Source organism: Neoarius graeffei, chromosome 3 (genome assembly GCF_027579695.1).
Source record: "Neoarius graeffei isolate fNeoGra1 chromosome 3, fNeoGra1.pri, whole genome shotgun sequence".
Classification (NCBI taxonomy): domain Eukaryota; kingdom Metazoa; phylum Chordata; class Actinopteri; order Siluriformes; family Ariidae; genus Neoarius; species Neoarius graeffei.
In genome coordinates this window covers 48919151-48938777 of record NC_083571.1, presented here as the reverse complement: position 1 = coordinate 48938777, position 19627 = coordinate 48919151, and the positions used below count along the sequence as shown (strand labels likewise).

At 43.4% G+C, this 19627-nt stretch overlaps 1 protein-coding gene across 1 annotated transcript in view; it reads right to left on the bottom strand.

Moving 5' to 3' along the window:
* The window catches only part of LOC132882564 (fucolectin-like), a 56810-nt gene extending 52666 nt beyond the window's left edge, over positions 1-4144 (bottom strand). Inside the window, exon 1 of the mRNA XM_060915657.1 lies at positions 4138-4144. Within this exon, the coding sequence (XP_060771640.1) occupies positions 4138-4144 (7 nt within the window). The remainder of the gene's footprint in view (positions 1-4137) is intronic.
* Between the last annotated feature and the right edge of the window lie 15483 nt (positions 4145-19627).

Sequence of the window (19627 nt, the reverse complement as noted above, 5' to 3'; positions counted from 1 at the left end):
TATTTATAGTAATGACTGGCCGCGGCACCTAAAACACCTGAGGACCGTCCTTGGGTCGCTGAGGTGAGCAGGTCTCACAGCCAACCCGAAGAAGTGTGCAATTGGGCGGGTGGAAGTACGGTATCTGGGCTTCCACTTGGGCAATGGGCAGGTGCGTCCCCAAATCAATAAGACAGCAGCGATTGCGGCCTGCCCGAGGCCCAAGACCAAAAAGGGGGTGACACAGTTCCTGGGGCTGGCTGGCTCCTATCGTAGGTTTATACCTACTTATTCGGATGTCACCAGCCTGTTGACTGAGCTCACTAAAAAGGGGGCACCAGATCCGGTCCAGTGGATGGAGCAATGCCAGCGGGCTTTCTCTAAGGTAAAGACTGCACTGTGTGGGGGGCCATTGTTACACTCCCCTGACTTTTCTCTCCCCTTTGTTTTACAGATGGAAGCATCGGACAGAGGGCTGGGGGCTGTTCTGTCCCAGGAGGGGGAGGGGGAGGACCGTCCAGTGCTGTACATCAGCCGCAAGCTGTCGGTGCGCGAGGGCAGGTACAGCACCATAGAGAAGGAATGCCTCGCCATCAAGTGGGTGGTCCTCGCCCTCCGCTACTACCTGCTGGGGCGCCCTTTCACCCTCTGGTCGGACCATGCACCCCTGCAGTGGCTCCACCGCATGAAGGATGCCAAAGCGTGGATCACCTGTTGGTATCTGGCACTCCAGCCATTTAAGTTCAAGGTGGTCCACAGGCCAGGGGCGCAGATGGTTGTGGCGGACTTCCTCTCCTGTCAAAGGGGGGGGGGGGGGGGAGTCGGCTGCAGGCTGGATGGCTCCCCAGCCTGAGTCGGGCGGTGGGGGTATGTGGCAGCAGGGGTGTGGTCAAGCGTCAGTCTGTGAATGGAGGGCGGAGTCAGGGAAGGTAAGTGGCGGAATTACTGACCCTGGCGGAATCAGTGTCAGTAAAAAAAAAGGATTTGATGTGTTTAATTTCATGATGTTTTATTTGAATAGGAATATTAAAAACTGCAGTACCGCCATCTCCTGGCCTGTTTTGGCTTAGCGGTCAGGGTTTGTCATGTTGAATAAAAACTTTATCCAGGAAGTGAGGAAAAAGCAAAAAGAATGGCACATTTTGCCAGCTTCTAGTGATGATCAGCCACTTCAGAATACATCTTCGAGTTGCATCGTCGGTATGTGTTTATATGTGAATTTACTGTCATATGTTGAGGTCTTAAGTGGCAGACTGTTACATTGTATGCTTATTAGTGACGTGTTTCACATGTATTCCCTTTGGTTACTATTTCTGTTAGCCATGCTAGGTGTGGTTTATGTGGTGCACAGATATAGAGTAGTTTATTATATGGTTTATGCATCTGCAGCAATGTAATATTCATGATTATATTGTTTTATTTATTTTCTTTTTAGTTTCACACTTTACTTCAACAATAAACCTGGTAAGAAAATGATACCCAGAGTCTTGTTTGGAGTGGAGCATTTAGCTGCCTGTCAACACATGCATGCTACGCATTGAGGACAGAACCGTGAAACGACGGCATCTCAGCGAACAAGGTAATGCTGAGCAGGCTAACAGCAGACACTTCCAAGACGATGCGATGCATCAGCTAAGCATGGATACCATGGCAGTGTCTCACCAGAAGCTATCAACACCATCATGTCTGCAAAATCATATAAAACAAGATCTCAGGCCTCGTGTTCTTCTACTGGTTCAGCAGCAGCCAAGGCAAGAGCAGAGGCAGCAAAGACTTGTCTAACCTTCACTCAGAAAGAAGTAAGTCTAAGACTGGAGAAGGCTTAATTAGAAGCATCCATTGAACTCCTCCAGTGTGAGAAAGAGGCAGCTACAGCCACAGCAGAGGCAGAAGTCTTAGAAGCTGCTGTTCAATCACAAATAGATGAGCAAAGTAATGGACATGTTTTAGATGATCTTCCCTCTCTTGAAAGTTCACACCGGACTGAGAGGTATGTCATGGCTCAAGCCAAGTTTGTAAAGAATGAAACTACCGAAATACAAGAGCCCCCATCGGTTGATAAGCCTCCAGCTAACATAGTTGACCCCCCTTGTGTTACTCATCTCTCACACACCGATCCAGCAGACTGCAGACCACCACCAGAAACAAAAACTCATTCTAATCAGCCTGTGTATAAGCACCACCTTCCAGCTCCATCTCTCTTGCCCCCTCATCCACCTCCAGATAACTACAATAAAAGTAATGGTTGGGCACCACAGAGACCGAGAACTAGCCATTGTGATTGTGCCTACAGTCCCAGGCCTTCAGGCCACAGTGACGGGAACATTGGTGAATTTGTCAGATACTTTGCTCATCATGAAATTGTAGCAACGGGCCTTCTTCAGTTCAACGACAAGCCGCAGAACTACAGAGCCTGGAAACGTTCCTTTCAGAATGCAGTAAGGGATCTAGATCTGACAGCAAGTGAGGAGATGGATTTATTATTTAAGTGGCTTGGTAAGGAATCTGCTGAGCATGTTGAACAAATCAGAGCCATACACATCAACCGTCCAGATGCAGGATTAAAGATGATCTGGGAGAGACTTGACCAATGTTATGGCTCAGCAGAGGTAGTTGAGGACGCTCTGTTTAAATGAGTGGACAATTTCCCAAAGATCACAAACAGAGATTATGTGAAGCTGAGAAAATTCAGTGACATACTCATGGAGCTCCAGAGTGCCAAGGAGGAGGGAGACCTCCCTGGCCTCTCTTTCCTGGACTCTGCAAGGGGTTTGAATCCAATTGTGCAAAAACTCCCCTTCTACCTGCAAGAAAAGTGGGTTTCAGTTGGTGCAAGTTACAAACGTGAATACCAGGTCTCTTTCCCTCCATTCCATGTTTTTGTAGATTTTGTTAGTCAAGAGGCCACTGTTAAAAATGACCCCAGCTTTAACTTTGCCATGCACCTTGACTCTGCACCCAGACCTGAGAAACCCCCCTGGAAATTTAACAGACAGAGAGAAGTGTCAGTACACAAAACACAGGTGTTTCCAAACCCCAGCTATGAGTCATATGGAATTCAAAAAAGACAAATGACTGTGACAGATTGTGCCCAGTGCACAAAAAACCTCATGCCCTCCTGAAATGCAGAGCTTTTCGTGAGAAGTCCATCGAAGAACGCAAAACGTTTCTGAAAGAGAACAGTAATTTTGTTTTAGATGTTGTGCCTCTTCAACACATTTTGCTAACCATTGTAAGGCCAAAGTGCAATGTTCTGAATGCAGCAAGGAGAATCACAACACAGCTCTCCACCCAGGCCCAGCTCCCTGGAGCAAAGGAACTGACCCTGATGTAGAGCACGGCAGGGAGCAGGGTGCCACCCTGCCAAGTGCACTTCCAAATGCACTCAAGTTTGTGGTGAGAACCTCGCTGGAAGGTCATGCTCTAAAATCTACCTTGTAAAGGTATACCCAGCAAGCCACCCAGGCAAGGCGATCAGGCTGTATGCAATTCATGATGAACAGAGTAACCGTTCTCTTGTCCCTTCAGAGTCTTTTGAAGTGTTCGGTGAAAATGGCCTTAGCTCTCCCTACACACTGAGAACATGTGCAGGCCTTAAAGAGACAATGGGTAGGAGAGCCACTGGTTATGTAGTAGAGACTCTAGAAGGGACAGTCCACATCCCCCTGCCCAGTCTGATTGAGTGTAATGACATGCCCGACAACAGGGAGGAGATACCAACGCCCAGCGCAGCACTCCATCATCCCCATTTAAAGAATATCTCACACCTCATCCCAGAACTCAATCCAAACACCCACATATTGATGCTTCTTGGACGGGACATCGTCAGGGTGCATAAAGTCCATAAACAGATAAGTGGCCCCAACGACACACCCTATGCACAAAAATTAGACTTGGGGTGGGTTGTAGTGGGGAATGTGTGTCTAGGTGGTGTTCATAAAACAATCACAGTGAATGCCTTCTACACAAACACAACAGAGAGAGGACGACCTACACTTTTTCAGCCTTGTCACAATCTGTTCAACATAAAAGAAAGATCCTGTGGGATCAAAATCCCCCACCACAACACACCACAATTAAGTGACAGATCTAACTGTGAATCAGACCACCTTGGATGTTGTGTGTTTGAACAAACCAAAAATGACAATCAAGTCTCACCTTCCATTCAAGACAATGCCTTCATGAAAATAATGGAAGAAGGAATGACAAGGGATGCAAACAATCATTGGACAGCTCCATTACCATTCAAATCACCATGGCAAAGGCTCCCTAACAACAGGCTGCAGGCTATGAATCGGCTCATGTCTCTGAGCCGCAACTTTGACAGAAAACCAGAGTTGAGAGACCATTTCATAGCCTTCATGGCAAAGATTCTCCAAAATGGTCATGCTGAGATTGCCTCTCCTTTAAAGGAGAGTGAGGAGAGGTGGTATTTGCCTCTGTTCGGGGTTTATCACCCCAAAAAGCCAAAACAGATCAGAGTTGTGTTCGACAGTAGTGCTCAGTATATGGACTGTCACTTAATGATGTCTTACTAAAAGGCCCAGACCTCAACAACTCACTCCTTGGCGTCCTCATGCGCTTCAGGAAAGAAGCAGTAGCCTTCACAGCAGACATCGAGCAGATGTTTTACTGTTTCTACGTGCGGAAAGAGGACAGGAACTTTCTCCGTTTTTTGTGGTTTCGTGACAATAACCTCTGCAATGACATCATAGAGTATCAGATGAGAGTCCACGTTTTCGGGAACAGTCCCTCTCCAGCAGTAGCAATATTTGGCCTACATCAGTCTGTCCAGTGCTGTGAGGTGGACTTCGATGCTGATGTCAAGCAGTTTGTAACACGTGATTTCTATGTAGATGACGGCCTTAAATCTCTTCCCACCGTGGAAATGGCCGTGACTCTTCTGCGGAAGACGCGAGATATCCTTGCCAAATCAAACTTGAGGTTGCACAAGATTGCAGCTAATAGGAAAGAGATCCTGGAAGCCTTTCCATCCCAAGAGCATGCAAAAGATCTCAAAGACTTAGATCTTGAAGCAGATGCACTGCCTATGCAGCGTAGCCTGGGGCTCCTTTGGGACCTCAAGAAAGACTGTTTCACCTTTAATGTGTCTGATGAGACAAAACCCTTCACTCGACATGGTGTCTTATCCATCATAAACAGTCTCTATGACCCGCTAGGCTTCGTGGTGCCCGTCACAATCCACGGCAAATCCATCCTCAGAGAGCTCACTGCAGATAGCCGCGACTGGGATGCTCTGCTGCCCCAAGAGATGGAGGAGTCATGGGTTCTTTGGAGAGAGTCACTGAGTGCACTGTCTAGCCTCTCAATCACCAGAACATACACTAACATCTCACCTTCAGAAGCTGCATACAGAGAACTGTGCATCTTCTGTGATGCGTCGACCAAAGCCATTGCAGTGGTGGCTTATGTGAAGGTAACTGATGCAGAAGGGAATTGGGAAATTGGCTTTGTCATGGGGAAAGCAAAGCTGTCACCATGCCCCGAACAAACTATCCCCAGACTAGAACTGTGTGCTGCCGTGCTAGCAGTTGAAATCGCTGATTTGGTCTCAGGAGAGCTGGACATTAAGCTAAACAACACTGATTTCTACACAGACAGTAAAGTTGTTCTGGGATATATTTGCAACAAGACCAGACGCTTTTACAGTATGTCTATGTTAGCAATCGGGTGGCTAGGATTAGGAGGTCCTCACAAGCAAATCAGTGGCATTACGTGCCTACTGACCAGAACCCAACAGATCTTGCAACACGATCTGTTCTTGCACATCAGCTCATGCTCACCAACTGGTTCACTGGGCCCAAATTCCTGCTCAAAGACAATCAAAGCTTCGTCCAAGACACTTTTGACCTTGTTGAACCCAGTTCAGACACTGACATCAGACCCCAGGTTTCCATCCTGAAAACCACAGCTGGTGTGAAACTACTTGGTTCTGAAAAATTCACTAGATTTTCCCACTGGAGCGCCCTACTTCGTGCCATTGCTCGTTTGCTGCACGTTGTTCACACCTTCAAGCAACCCACTAATAGAGACAGTTCTTGTAAGGGCTGGCACTATTGTGGAGTGGGAGTCACAGTAGAAAAGTTTGAGCAAGCTAAAAACATTGTCATCCGATTAGTACAAGAGGAAGAGTACACTGGGGAGGTCAAGTGCATTAACGAACAACAGGAAATTCCTAAGGGCAGTCCGATCAGAAATCTGGACCCCTTCTTAGACAACCAAGGTCAGCTTAGGGTGGGCGGACGTATCAGTGAGGCAAATCTGAGTCAAGCAGAAAAGAACCCACTCATTGTTCCCGGCCAACATCACATTGCAGGCCTCATTGTGAAACATTACCACGAACAGACGTGCCATCAAGGTTGGCTATTCACAGAGGGAGCTGTTCGGACAGCAGGTTGGTGGATTGTTGGTGGCAAGAAGAAGGTGAGCTGTGTTATCCATCATTGTGTAAGATGTAGAAGGTTGAGAGCTCCCCTCAATGTTCAAAAAATGGCCAGTCTCCCGGCACAACATCTCTCAACGGAGCTCCCATTCACAAATGTGGGCTTGGATGTGTTTGGCCCCTGGAATGTTTCTGCACAACACACAAGAGGAGGCATTATCCAAAACAAAAGATGGGCTGTCATCTTCACGTGTTTGAGCATGAGGGCAGATCATATCGAAGTGATCGAATCACTTGACACGTCAAGTTTCATCAACTCACTCAGATGATTCTTGGCTATCAGGGGTCCGGTGAAGAGTATCCACTCAGATCGTGGTACTAATTTTGTTGGTGCTTGTAAAGAACGCCAGATACCCTCAAATGTAAACAATACAGCAGTCAAAACTTACCTGTCAGGACAGGGATGTTCATGGACTTTCAATCCCGCACACGCCTCTCATTTTGGCAGTGCATGGGAGAGGATGGTAGGCTTGGCTAGGAGAATTCTTGACACCATGTTCTTTGAGCTCAAAACCACAAAACTTACTCACGAGGTTCTCGTCACCTTCATGGCCAAGGTGTCAGCTATTATAAATGCACGCCCCCTCATTCCAGTGTCAACGGATCCTATTGACCCGTTCATATTGTCCCCTGCTGTTCTCCTCACACAGAAAGTCAACCCTCTCTCAGCTCCAGCTGGTGATTTTGTTGTCTCTGATCTTTATAGGCTCCAGTGGCATCAAGTTCAACATCTTGCCAATGTTTTCTGGGACAAGTGGAGACATCAGTTTCTCTCAACACTCCAAACCCAGCATAAATGGCAGTCTAGTCAACCAAATGTGAACCCCGGGACTGTTGTTGTTCTGAAAGACATTCAGTTTCCAAGAAATGAGTGGCCGCTTGGACTCGTAACCAAGGTGTTTCCCAGCACCGATGGTAAAGTACGCACTGTGGAGATAAGGGTGGCTGGGCCACATGGAACCAAGCTCTTTACCAGGCCCATCTCACAGATAGCAGTTCTTGTTCCTCCTGAGCCATAAAGACTGATAAGAATATTGTTTTGTGTGTTATAAAGAGTGGCGTCAATTAACGCCAGGTGGGAGTGTTCAGTTTAGTGCATAAGGTTCAGAGTGTCAGTAAAAAAAAGGATTTGATGTGTTTAATTTCATGATGTTTTATTTGGGTGGTGTAGTGGTTAGCGCTGTCGTCTCACAGCAAGAAGGTCCGGGTTCGAGCCCCATGGCTGGCGCGGGCCTTTCTGTGCGGAGTTTGCATGTTGTCTGCGTGGGTTTCCTCCGGGTGCTCCGGTTTCCCCCACAGTCCAAAGACATGTGGTTAGGTTAACTGGTGGGTCTAAATTGACCATAGGTGTGAGTGTGAATGGTTGTCTGTGTCTATGTGTCAGCCCTGTGATGACCTGGCGACTTGTCCAGGGCATACATGTCAACCTATACGGATTTTAGCTCATTTCAAGGGCGTACGGGCATATAAACAAAGTCTTACGGATTTTCAGTATTTTCTGACCTAAATTTATTTTGTGTATCTTACTTGAACATCGTCAGCTGATCATTGCAAAAACATATAAAAGCTTGATTTATAGACAAAGAACAGCGTGTATGCAGGGGCAGATAACACAGACTATGTGAAACCGGATGTTTATTCCTCAAGCCTCGTACAGTATCGTGACTGCGAGACTTCGCTTGTTCCGGTCATGCGCACGATCTGCATTTAAACGCGCCAAACGGTCATTGTTCGAATGATTTTCTCATTGTGCAGAGCGACATTGTTTACACCTGAGAGATTTTGAATAGCGTCTGCTGAGTGAAAGAATGGGAACACCGAGAAAGAAAATGAGATACGGCGGGCAGTATCTTCCTGAATGGAAGGAGACATTTAATGGTGTCATTGTTCAGGCAAAAAAAGAGGAGTATGCACACTGCACAGTTTGTGTGCGAGATATAAAAGTTGCGGCGTCTGGAGTTTACGACGTGAGGAAACACATGAGGTCCAAACTACATCAGTGAAATTTGCACCAGAAACAGAATCAGCCACAAATGACAATGTTTGCAAAGCCTAAGACTGATGATCAACCAACAAGTGTAATAAGAGCAGAAGTTATGATCTGTAATTTTATTGCTCAGCACAATTTGCCACTAGCCGTTGCGGACCACTTGACAGAACTGTTGCCTCGAATTTGCACGGACAGTACGATTGCGAAATCTATCAGCTGTAGGCGCACCAAAACAACGCAAATAATCAAAAAGAGCTTGGCCCCCGAAGCTACACTACCAATCATCCAGCACTGCCAGACGTCACCATTTTCCTTGATGATCTATGAATCCAATGACAAAAAGATGGACAAGCGACTGGCCGTTTTGGTGCGGAACTTCGACATAAACAGAGGGGCGAAGTCAAGAATCATAGATGTGCCCGTGTGCAATATCGGCACGGGTGAGGCGATTTTCGACATGCTGGACGAAGTTCTCCGGCAAGTTATATTTACTTATTTATTGATTAAGTTTGGTGTGATTCAAAGGCTATAAGGATTTTATGTTGATTTTATGGGTTTCTTCCTCTGATACTACAGGTGGACCCCCAAAGGGGTTGACATGTATGCCAGGGTGTACCCCGCCTTTCGCCCATAGTCAGCTGGGATAGGCTCCAGCTTGCCTGCGACCCTGTAGAACAGGATAAAGTGGCTAGAGATAATGAGATGAGATGTTTTATTTGAATAGGAATATTAAAAACTGCAGTACCGTCATCTCCTGGCCTGTTTTGGTTTAGCGGTCAGGGTTTGTCATGTTGAATAAAAACTTTATCCAGGAAGTGAGGAAAAAGCAACAGAATGGCACATTTTGCCAGCTTCTAGTGATGATCTGCCACTTTAGTATACTACATCTTCGAGTTGCATCATCGGTATGTGTTTATATGTGAATTTACTGTCATATGTTGAGGTCTTAAGTGGCAGACTGTTACATTGTATGCTTATTAGTGACGTGTTTCACATGTATTCCCTTTGGTTACTATTTCTGTTAGCCATGCTAGGTGTGGTTTATGTGGTGCACAGATGTAGAGTTGTTTATTATATGGTTTATGCATCTGCAGCAATGTAATATTCATGATTATATTGTTTTGTTTATTTTCTTTTTAGTTTCACACTTTACTTCAACAATAAACCTGGTAAGAAAATGATACCCAGAGTCTTGTTTGGAGTGGAGCGTTTAGCTGCCTGTCAACACATGCTTGCTACGCATTGAGGACAGAACAATTATTATTATTATTATTATTATTTATTTAATTTTTTTAACAAAAGTAATATTTTACTTAATATGCGATTGTTTTTACTCCAACCTTCACAAATGTGGGTCAATAATTATTGTTGCAGTTTTAGATAATAAATTTTTTTTCATTTATTTGTTTGTTTTCCAAAAATATTGGAAAAATCGAATTGTGAACCCAATATATGGAATCAAATCAAATTGTGAATTTGGTGAATTGTTATATGCCCAGTCATTTAAAATTGTTATGACATTCAATCAATATTACAAAATACGTGAAATCAGTTTGAAACTTAAAATTAGAGTTTACCTAAATGAAGAAGCATGGGCCTCTGTGAATTCTCCATTTTCTGCTCAACTAGAAAAGGAACAACTTGAGACAATTTTACACCAGCACTCAAGGAAGGAAAGGAAAATAGCCAACTGAGGAAGGAAGTAATGTAAGCTCACACTTCTCCTGTGCACATCCAATTACTGTACAGTGGGGCAAAAAAGTATTTAGTCAGTCACCAATTGTGCAAGTTCTCCCACTTAAAAAGATGAGCGAGGCCTGTAATTTTCATCATAGGTATACCTCAACTATGAGAGACAGAATGAGAAAAAAAAAATACAGAAAATCACATTGTCTGATTTTTAAAGAATTTATTTGCAAATTATGGTGGAAAACAAGTATTTGGTCAATAACAAAAGTTCGTCTCAATACTTTGTTATATACCCTTTGTTGACAATGACAGAGGTCAAACATTTTCTGTAAGTCTTCACAAGGTTTTCACACACTGTTGCTGGTATTTTGGCCCATTCCTCCATGCAGATCTCCTCTAGAGCAGTGATGTTTTGGGGCTGTCACTGGGCAACACGGACTTTCAACTCCCTCCAAAGATTTTCTATGGGGTTGAGATCTGGAGACTGGCTAGGCATCTCCAGGACCTTAAAATTCTTCTTACGAAGCCACTCCTTCGTTGCCCGGGCGGTGTCTTTGGGATCATTGTCATGCTGAAAGACCCAGCCACATTTCATCTTCAATGCCCTTGCTGATGGAAGGAGGTTTTCACTCAAAATCTCACGATACATGGCCCCATTCATTCGTTCCTTTACACGGATCAGTCGTCCTGGTCCCTTTGCAGAAAAACAGCCCCAAAGCATGTTTCCACCCCCATGTTTCACAGTAGGTATGGTGTTCTTTGGATGCAACTCAGCATTCTTTCTCCTCCAAACACGACAAGTTGAGTTTTTACCAAAAAGTTCTATTTTGGTTTCATCTGACCATATGACATTCTCCCAATCCTCTTCTGGATCATCCAAATGCTCTCTAGCAAACTTCAGACGGGCCTGGACATGTACTGGCTTAAGCAGGGGGACACATCTGGCACTGCAGGATTTGAGTCCCTGGCGGCATAGTGTGTTACTGATGGTAGCCTTTGTTACTTTGGTCCCAGCTCTCTGCAGGTCATTCACTAGGTCCCCCCATGTGGTTCTGGGATTTTTGCGCACCATTCTTGTGATCATTTTGACCCCACGGGGTGAGAACTTGCGTGGAGCCCCAGATCGAGGGAGATTATCAGTGGTCTTGTATGTCTTCCATTTTCTAATAATTACTCCCACAGTTGATTTCTCCACACCAAGCTACTTACCTATTGCAGATTCAGTCTTCCCAGCCTGGTACAGCTCTACAATTTTGTTTCTGGTGTCCTTTGACAGCTCTTTGGTCTTGGCCATAGTGGAGTTTGGAGTGTGACTGTTTGAGGTTGTGGACAGGTGTCTTTTATACTGATAATGAGTTCAAACAGGTGCCATTAATACAGGTAACGAGTGGAGGACAGAGGAGCCTGCTTGGGAGGATGGCTGAGACGAGTGGAGGAAGTGTCGTGGGGGCGGTTGGCAACAACTGGACTGTGACTGGACAGGAATGGGGAGAGGGAAGTGACGGGCCAGGAAGTGAGTTTGTTGACAGGGAACGTGGGAGATTGGAAAGACAGACAGAAAATGCTAGCAACAGGTACAAACGTAAAAAGGATAACAGATCTAATACTGATGAGCTGACTTCTGGTGATGATATGGAGACCGCTGGTGTGGTGAGTGTTATCGAAAGGAGGCTGGAATATAAAGTGTTGGTCAGGTTGGAGCAGGAAGGAGCGACTTTTGAGGAGTGGAGTCCGACCCATCTCACTAAGGCATTGCATAAGGAGTTTGGAGAGGTAAGGAGTGCTAAAAAGACAGCGAGTGGGGGTTTGATTGTTGTGTGTAAGGATGAAGAACAGCAGAAGAAAGCAGTCACAGTCAGTAAGCTAAATGGTAAGAAGGTGAAGTGTGCAATGGTGTTTGACAAAAGACTTATCAGAGGAGTCATATCAGGTATACCACTGACGGAATCCATAGCCAATGTGATGGAAGGCATACGTAATGTTAAGGTGAAAGAGGCGAAGCGGTTGAAGACTAAAAGGGATGGTGTGTTGACAGATAGTCTTTCAATTCTGTTGACATTTGATGAAATCAAGCTACCGGAGAAGGTGTTTATTGGATATATGTGCTATGATGTGAGGATGTATATCCCCCCACCGCTCAGATGTTTTAAGTGCCAGAAATATGGACATGTTGCAGCGGTTTGTAAAGGGAAGCTGAGGTGCAACAAATGCAGTGGGGAGCATGAGTATGGCCAATGTGATAAAGACACCAAACTTAAATGTAGTAACTGCGGAGGCGAGCACAGTTCAGCGTATCGAGGATGTGAGGTAAGCAAGAGAATGCAAGAGGTACAGCGGATTAGAGTGACAGAAGGCATGTCATATGCGCAGGCAGCGAAGAAAGTACCACCTCCAAGGGGAGTGAGGGCAGTGCCACCAGAACAAGTGTATCGAAATGAAAGAAAAATGAAAGAGAATGATTGTAAGAAGTGTGAGAAAATTAAGGAAAATACTCTAATTGTGAGTAAAAGTGACTTTGTATTTTTCATGGCGGATGTGATCAATTGCTCAGCACAGACTGATAGTCGTACCAAGAAAATCCAAATAACTGTTGAAGCAGCTGAGAAATATTTGGGGATAGTAGGGCTGCGCTGGGAAGCAGTAATTCAAGGTTTAAAAGATATTGAGTGATCTCAGTCTCAAGAATGGAGTGCCGATACATAATGGTGTTAATAATTCTGCAGTGGAACGCCAGGAGCTTACTAGCAAATGGGCAGGAATTTAAGGGATACATTGAAAACCTAGATAGTAAGCCCAATGTAATCTGCATTCAAGAATCATGGCTATTACCAAGGTTGGATTTTGTAATTAAAGGGTACAATGCTGTAAGGATGGACAGGGAAGTAGGCAAAGGTGGGGGGTTGTTACCTTTATAGAAAAGGGGATTCAGTACAGAGAAGTAAGGAGAGGTGAAGAGCTAGAATATGTAACAGTAGAAATATGGTTAAGAGAGGGAAAGATGAATATTATCAACTTTTACAACCCATGCAGGGCATTGCAGATGGAACAGTTAGAAGAGATGTGGAAGGATCTTAGTGGGAAGACAGTGTGGTGTGGTGATTTTAATGCTCACAGTATGCTATGGGGGGACAGAGAGGATGGGAATGGAAGGGTGATAGAAGAATTTATTGAGGAAAAGGAGTTGGTTTGTTTGAATGATGGATTAGGCACAAGGGTGGATGTAGCAAGAGGGATGGAATCAGCCATTGATCTCACCTTTGTAACTACGGATATAGCAGACAGGTGTGAGTGGGAAGCAAGGAGAGATGAGACAGTGGGAAGTGACCATTACCCAATCACAACCCAGGTGGGGGTGGGAGTAGGGAAAGAACAGGAGGTAAGAGAGGAGAGATGGATTTTAGAAAAGGCGGAGTGGGATAAGTTTAGACAGAGTAGCGAGGAGCTACTACTAAGGGTTGATGAAAATCTAAATGTGGAGAGTTTTAGTACAGAGGTCAGCTGCAGCATAGTCTGTGCTGCTGGGGTTGCAATACCAAAATCAAAACCTAAGGCTCCCATGAGAATTGTACCATGGTGGAATGAGGAGTGTAGAGAAGCCATAAAAGACAGAAACAGAGCGTTTAGACTCCTTAAGAGAACGCATAACAGAACCTTATTGACTACAAGCGGCAGCTAGCTGTAGTAAGGAAAACTGTGAGAAAGGCAAAGAGAGAATACTGGAGGAAATTTTGCAATTCTATTGGAAGGACTACCCCAGTAGAGAGAGTATGGGGTATGATCAAAAAGATGAAAGGAAATGGAAGGGCGTATGAGTACCCAGTGTTGACTGATGGTGAGAGGACCATAACTGACAGTAAGGAGAAGGCAGAAGTTATGGCAAAGACGTTGGTGAAAGTGCACAGCACAGACAACCTAAGACAAGAAGAGAAAAGAAGTAGAGAAGAAACTCTCAGACAATATGAGTTTGAGGCAGGTGAAGAGGAGGAAGTGCTAAACAGAGCTTTCTCAAGATCTGAGCTTAATAGTGCCCTGAGGAAACTAGGGAAAACGGCACCAGGCAAAGACCAAATCTGCTACAGCATGCTCAAAAACTTATCAGAAAAAGGACAAGGGGTACTTCTAAAGTTGTTCAATAAAGTGTGGGAAGCAGGGAAGATCCCAACTGAGTGGAAGAAGGCTGTGATCATTCCAATTAAAAAACCAGGAAAAGATCCCAAGCAGCCTACAAGCTATAGGCCCATAGCTCTGACATCACATATGGGTAAAACCATGGAGAGAATGGTAAACGATAGACTCAGCTACTGGGTGGAGACCAAGGGAAGGCTAGAAAGCTACCAAAGTGGGTTCAGAAAAGGAAGAGGGACAATGGACCCAGTGTTATGTCTGGAAGATGAAATAAGGAAGGCACAGATCAATAAGGAGTCTGTAGCTGCAGTGTTTTTGGACATAGAGAAGGCTTATGACATGCTTTGGAAGGAGGGGTTGCTGATACAGTTAAACCAGATGGGGATCAAGGGGCAAATGTTTCAGTGGGTGAAATCATTTCTCTCAGAAAGGTCCATAGCTGTGAGGATAAATGGAAACCTGAGTGAGTGTTACCCTGTGGAAAATGGAACACCGCAGGGTAGCATAATTAGCCTGTTATTGTTTTCTATCATGATTAATAGCATGTTCAAGGACATAAAAAACCTAGCAGGTGTTGCGTTGTTTGCTGATGATGGGGCAATCTGGAAAAGAGGAAGGAATATACAGTATATAACTAAGAAAATGCAACAGGCACTTGATATAGTGCAGGAGTGGGCAATCAAATGGGGCTTTAGGATTTCAGAGGACAAAACAAAATCCATATTATTTACAAAAAAGAGGACAAGTGGGGAATTTAAGTTGAGGCTGGCTGGCAAAGACGTGGAAAGGGTTGAAGCCTTCAAATACCTGGGGCTGTGGTATGACCGGCAACTTACTTGGAATATTCACATTGACAAGATGGTGGACAAATGCAAAAGGGTGCTCAATGTAATGAGGTGCCTGTGTGGAGTGGACTGGGGAGCATCCAGAGCAGCACTAAGCAGCATTTACACAGGACTGATAAGATCAGTGTTTGATTATGGCTGCATGGCGTATGGGTCAGCTGCGAAGACATCGCTTAGGGGTCATTCCGTGCCAACTCACCTAAGGGTCCCCACATCACCGTCTCAGATTTTGCTCAAAAAATTCTATAATCAAGAATCATATGTTTGTACCACACATGCAAAATATTAGCTCCCAATTCATTGTAGTTTTGGAACTACAGGCCTTTGAAATTTTGATGTCAAAATACCACATGACGAAATGGCTCTTTCCCCAACTTCAGAGACCCATAACTTTTTATTGCAGCTATCTAGACAGTTGTGTTTGCAGATTCTTACTGAATGATACCCACTCTTTTCAAATCTGTTGCCACAAAGCCTCTGAAGGACATACGTTTTGCATAATGGGAAGCCAAAAATGACGTTTTGGCCAAAATCACTTAAAATTCATTAAAACTCTAGGGGGCATAGTAGAAATATGAAGCTAGTTAGATTTTTTTCCTCACTACATAGTAATTGTAGGGTTGTTATCTGTTCACAGAAACATATTTTGCCATGAAATTTCAATTCCTGAATTTAAAAAAAATTTTTTAACATCTTACGTCCTTTCCGAGGGGGCTAAAATAGGGCATTTTTGCCATCTTATTTGGTCATGTGGCTAGGGGTTTAGGATCTTCTAATTTTTTGTGAAGATGCTCTCATATAAGATGTAACTACTCCCTGATTTTTTTTAACAAACGCCCCTTGCTTCATATTTTAATAATTTGTTTTGTACATGGACAGTTTCATCATTTTTCACTTTTTTCCACATTCAGAACTCTGTAACTCTAAATTGGAAGATTCCTACTAGCAGCTATTTCAGAGTTACATACACTGACACACAAATTTTCATATTTTAGTAGTAGTATGCCCAAGAAATTCATATTTTTCTTTCTATTGGGACCTAAAAACAGCTATTTGGCCAAAAATGACAAAAACGCTGGGCAGCTTTTAATAAACAAGGGAATAATGAAGGGGTGTTTTGCACACAAATTAAGACTTATAAGAACCTAATCTAGGCATACACATTTCCTGAACAACTTTTACTGTATTGTATAGTATTTTTTGCAATTAGAAAATTTTAGGTATAATTGCAATTTTTGTTGAATATCCTTGGAAAATATAGAAAAATAACAACAAAATTCTGGAGTAGTATTTTTAATATACTTCAAGGTTGTGTAAGCACAAAACATTTAGCAATGAGGTTTTATTTACATATTAACACATTCAGTGATCCATGATCATGATGTTGAAAAACATCACAAGATTTGTACATAATTTAAAGTCAAATATGGGCATCCGTGATAATGGGTAATTCATTCACAGGCAGTACAGTTTCATGTGATGTGCTAAGACACTCATAAACTGTCATCTAGTAGTACATAAGTTAAAACTTAAGTCTTTCACAAGTTTGAAGTCATCCTCTGTTAGTTGGTATTGGCGTCCCCCACTTTTTATGTTTGGGGCCTCTACCACACAAAGGACATGAAGCAAAGGCACCCAACATTCATCTTTCCTGCTTTGTGGTGGCCATGAGAATGTGTTGCCTCGTCCTTGTCTCATGAAATTGACATACACATCATTTTCTTCTTCATTTCTGGTGACAATATTTCCAATGTACCATTTTCTGTCATAAACACAGGCAATATATATTGCTGCCTCTTGTGGTTAACTGTGGAGACCGACCAGTGCTCCATCTGGTGGAGCAAGTCGTAACTATTATGATTTCAAATAACAGGAATGTAAGACACATTTTTCAATTAAAAATCAACATTTGCTAAGGATATCATTGCTAATATATATATATATATATATATATATATATATATATATATATATATATATATATATATGGATAGAAAAAGTCACCACATCTTTAATTTATGAGGAAAATAGCCCATTCCCTCCAGAACTTGAAAAATATCAAGTCAACATTTTTGTCATTTTTGGCCAAATAGCTGTTTTTAGGTCCCAATAGAAAGAAAAATATGAATTTCTTGGGCATACTACTACTAAAATATGAAAATTTGTATGTCAGTGTATGTAAATCTGAAATAGCTGCTAGTAGGAATTTTCCAATGTAGAGTTACAGAGTTCTGAATGTGGAAAAAAGTGAAAAATGATGAAACTGTCCATGTACAAAACAAATTATTAAAATATGAAGCAAGGGGCGTTTGTTAAAAAAAATCAGGGAGTAGTTACATCTTATATGAGAGCATCTTCACAAAAAATTAGAAGATCCTAAACCCCTAGCCACATTACCAAATAAGATGGCAAAAATGCCCTATTTTAGCCCCCTCGGAAAGGACGTAAGATGTTAAAATTTTTTTTAAAAATTCAGGAATATAATTTTCATCGCAAAATATGTTTCTGTGAACAGATAACAACCCTACAATTACTATGTAATGAGGAAAAAAATCTAACTAGTTTCATATTTCTACTAGGCCCCTTAGAGTTTTAATGAATTTTAAGCGATTTTGGCCAAAATGCCATTTTTGGCTTCCTATTATGCAAAAAGTATGTCCTTCAGAGGCTTTCTGGCAACAGATTTGAAAAGAGTGGGTATCATTCAGTAAGAATCTGCACACACAACTTTCTAGATAGCTGCAATAAAAAGTTATGGGTCTCTGAAGTTGGGGAAAGAGCCAATTTCGACATGTGGTGTTTTGACATCAATATTTCAAAGGCCTGTAGTTCCAAAACTACAACATAATTGGGGGCTAATATTTTGCATGTGTGGTACAAACATATGATTCTTGATTAGAGAATTTTTTGAGTAAAATCTGAGACGGCGATGTGGGGGAGTTCCTGAAATTTAGGTGAGTTGGCACGGAATGACCCTTAGGCGATTAGATGTCATCCACAACCAAGCCCTTAGGATTTGCTGTGGGGCGAAAAAGACAACACCAGTAGCCGTGCTACAAGTTGAGATGGGGGAGATGCCCCTCCATCTGAGGAGAGACCAACTAGCACTGGTGTACTGGGCAAATTTGAGGGGGCATAGTGAAACACACATGGCACAATCAGTGTTGATGCATAGCCAAGAAAGGGAGAGAGAGGCTAAGAGCTTTGGATGGACCATTGGGCAAAAGGTGGACGAGATGGAGCTCAGCACAGTTTGTGTATCCTCCATAGTGGTGCTCCCTGCAGTACCACCATGGATGTATGATGACCTTAAGGTAGACCTATGGTTGCTTGAGAAGAGACAAGAGGATGAAATAGATAGCAGCATAGTTATGTGGTATATGAGGGAAACATACACAGAGTCACTACAAATCTACACTGATGCATCAAAGAAGGATGAAAAGGTGGGGGTGGCCTATGCCATCCCAAGGGAAAAAGTGGATGTGGCAAAAAGAATCAGTAACAGCTTGGCAGTGTATACAGCTGAATTGATGGCAATATGGTTGGCGCTACAGTGGGTGGAGGATAACAGGCCACAGAGGGTTGTGATTGCATCTGACTCAAGCTCAGCACTCATGAGCTTAAAAAATGTACAGTCTGAGTCAAGGCAAGACATCATTTTTGAAATTGTACATATGGGAAATAACTTGAAGGCTGGGGTTGAAATCACATTTCTATGGGTACCAGCACACATAGGTGTCAAAGGAAATGAGTTGGCTGACACACTTGCCAAGGAGGCCTTAAAAAAGGAAGAAACTGACATTGAAGTGCTATATAGTAAGGCTGAGGTTAAAAGTATTGTCAAGGCCAGGACAAGAAGTAAGTGGCAGAGCATGTGGAATGCTGGGGACACTGGAAGGCAGTACTATGCCATTCAAAACCAAGTGGGAAGAGCCAGGAGCACAAGCAGGGAGAAAAAGGTGGAGGATGTGTTCTCCAGAATGCGTTTTGGACACACAGCACTTAACAGCAGACTATACAGGATTAAGAAACATGATGATGGAACCTGTGAGTGCAGTGACAGCCAGGAGACCATAGAACATGTTCTTGTATACTGTCCAAAATACAGCGCTGACAGGGAGGTGCTTATAAGGCACCTACAGAGGGAAAAAGTGGTGTTTAATGTCCAGAACATGCTGCAGTTAAGCACAGGAGAGGTGTGTTTCAACCACCTATGTAGGTTTTTAAAAAAACACAGGCCTAATTAACAAGATGTAGCTGGGAATCTGAGTGATTTCTCTTCCTTTATACAATTTTTTTTCCTTCCCTTTTTTTTTGTTAAGAATTGTGGGTGGTAGATATTCTTGTTCCACACTCCAGTCCAGAGGTGGCGGTAATGCACCAACAAAGCTGGTTGCCAACCACCATAAAACCCTAAGAAGAAGAAGAAGACAGAGGCGCCTCTTAAAGAAGTTGTTACAGGTCTGTGAGAGCCAGAAATCTTGCTTGTTTGTAGGTGACCAAATACTTATTTTACCGAGGAATTTACCAATTAAT